The sequence below is a fragment of the Anopheles aquasalis genome, chromosome 2, assembly GCF_943734665.1.
Source record: "Anopheles aquasalis chromosome 2, idAnoAquaMG_Q_19, whole genome shotgun sequence".
Taxonomy (NCBI): domain Eukaryota; kingdom Metazoa; phylum Arthropoda; class Insecta; order Diptera; family Culicidae; genus Anopheles; species Anopheles aquasalis.
The window spans coordinates 48,015,001-48,017,500 of record NC_064877.1 but is presented as its reverse complement, the minus strand read 5'-3'; the positions used below and the strand labels follow the sequence as shown (position 1 = coordinate 48,017,500).

At 50.3% G+C, this 2,500-nt stretch overlaps 1 protein-coding gene across 1 annotated transcript in view; it reads right to left on the bottom strand.

The window, feature by feature from the left end:
- Nucleotides 1–2,500, bottom strand: part of LOC126575212 (uncharacterized) — a 21,122-nt gene that overhangs the window by 10,761 nt on the left and 7,861 nt on the right. The window contains exon 4 of the mRNA XM_050235795.1: nucleotides 2,098–2,277. Coding sequence (XP_050091752.1) covers nucleotides 2,098–2,277 — 180 coding nt within the window. The remainder of the gene's footprint in view (nucleotides 1–2,097; nucleotides 2,278–2,500) is intronic.

The window sequence follows — 2,500 nt, the reverse complement described above, 5'->3', positions numbered from 1 at the left end:
CACCAGCGGTTGGAGGAGCGATCGAAGCAACGGGCGATCGACAAGGATCGGCAGAAGAAAGAGGAAATCCATCGGCAGATTGAACGGGAAAGTAATGAGCGGACAACGGTCGAGCGATTGCTTGAGGAAGCAAAGCAAGCCGAATTGAAACGTATGGAAATGGCAATGGTAAAGGAATGGCGGCGACCCACGGTCACAACTCCAACATCGTCCAAGGTGACCGTAAATCAGCAAACTTCCCAAAAAACGGACAGACCCGTGCCCGCTGTGACAGCACCAGCGCCTCCACCGGCGGTCCGGCCATCCGGTACACTCCAAGTGACGTTCAGCGAGCGTACGTTCGTCACGCCGAAACGTGAATCGATGGAACCGGCCGAGCAGGAGTGGACCCGGAAGCAGGCGGCCGCCCGCAAAGCCGTCGGGTTCGCTGACGATGATCTCCGACCGGACGAACGCAATCCGCAGTGGCTGAAGCAGCGGGGTGATGCGTTTTTTCAGCAGAAAAACTTTCTGGCCGCCATCGCGGCCTACAGTGCCGGTATACGACTTACGAAGGATTACTATGCGCTCTACCTGAACCGCTCGGCCGCACACATCGCGTTAGAGAACTACCAACGCTGCGTAAGTTAAGACCTCCCTAACCTCCCTAACCTCACAGTGTCCGTTCCGGGAGCATTTGCCACGACCTACTGAGGTGAACGGATTTTAACTTTTTCCTTCTTTCGTTGGATAACCCTCGAATAGGCTGAGGACTGTACACGGGCGCTGGAGCTGTTACAACCGGCGGTTGACGCTAACCGTATGGCTCGCGTGGCTTGCCTTGCACGCCGTGGGGCGGCCCTGGTGAAGCTTGGCTTTCTGCGGCAGGGCTACGATGAAATGGGGGCCGCTAGTCGGCTTGCTCCGGACGATGCGAGCTTACGACACGAGGTGGAACTTTTACAGAGCCGCATCGAGTCTGGGTCGGACCAAGAAGATGAAGATGACGAGTAGAACGGACGGCGCCATGAAAGTGGCGGCAGTAGAAAGGACGCTTGTGCCCGGCTCACGAGGCCTGACATCCTGATAGTGAGCTCGTGCTGGGTAAATTGAGTGCGATTGTAAGATTTCTTTTCGACACAAATGGATCATAAAACTTAATTTAAAACTTTCCTTTTCCCGTCTTATTTGTAGGCTGCGGGCAACACCGACCGGAGAGAGATAAACAGAAGTTGTGCAAGGGCGCCACCGTCGCCGCTGGTTGGCTATTCTTGTTCTAGATTAGTTTGCAAACAACAATTTCAGAAGGTTGCTCGCATTGTCACCAAGAGAAATTTTGGAAATGGAGTGTCAAAATAGCCCAACGCAATATGGGAAACTATTCTAATAAACTGTGGCCAACAATATAAGTGTATTGGTTTGATTAAGCAGAAAAAAACACTTCTTTACAAACCAGTTTCATCAGGAATAATTGTCCAGCAATTGAATGATTGCTCCAATATACAGCAAAAAAATGGTTTCATCCTCAAAATTCCGGATTTAAAGCCAGGTATTGTGCAAAAGGATACGAATTGGATATTCTAATGAACCGGAACTTGATACTCTTCCTCTCGAGGTCTTTATCCTAAACTAAAGGCGGTCCGCTGAAATGACGATGCTTCTCTATTCCTAGAAGGACCTAGTTCTTGTCTATTTTTATGTGCCACCCTTTATCAAACAAAATACGCAGGACAACGTTGCCAACCAGTCCAGCCCAACCAGCTTTTAAGCCGTTTCGAGTTTCGTAATTATTATCCTCACTTTGGTAGACAGTTTTTGGTAGGCAAACAAATTTTGTGTGTCCTCTTGCAGGCGTCGTTGTTGGTGTGTCATTTTGCTTCTAAAGTTTCTTTTAATTAATCGGTTCTCACGGTTCCGCAAGGCAACACGGGTACGGTTGGAGATTAGGCTCTAACGAGTAAAGTTCTTTAAAACAGTAAGTGCTCGGTTGAGTGCATTGATCCCATCTTGCTCTCAGAAGGAAGAATTCCTCTAGCCCCATCCCTAAGTAGGTACGTCGAGGACACAATTCGTCCTCGATTAGTTCCGACTGGCGTGCGGTGGATACGCTTAACTTACCGATGATATTGGAGAAGGTCGTCTTGCCGGCGTTGGCGCCGGATCCGCCGGTACGTTCGTTTCCGGTTCCACCACCGCCCGATTGATTGCTGTCAAAGTTGCCCAGCTCATGCACGGTCGCCTCCGCTTCGCACAGCAAATTGTTCAGATGCAGTCCCATGTTGCTGTTGGCCGCTTGCACTAATTGGAAGAGACAACATGGTTTCCGTTAAAAATCGTCCGCATTCCTCCATCGTCATGGCTCAGGATACGGCCGCGGTATCGTCTGCACAGCTTCTCTGCTGCCGATCAAACGGAGGATTCAAGGTTCATCTTTTCGCACCACTCGCCACAGCGAATTCCGCGCTCGCAGGCTACGACGATGTTTGATCTATTTTTAGTCCACCAGCAAATCCACTCGGTA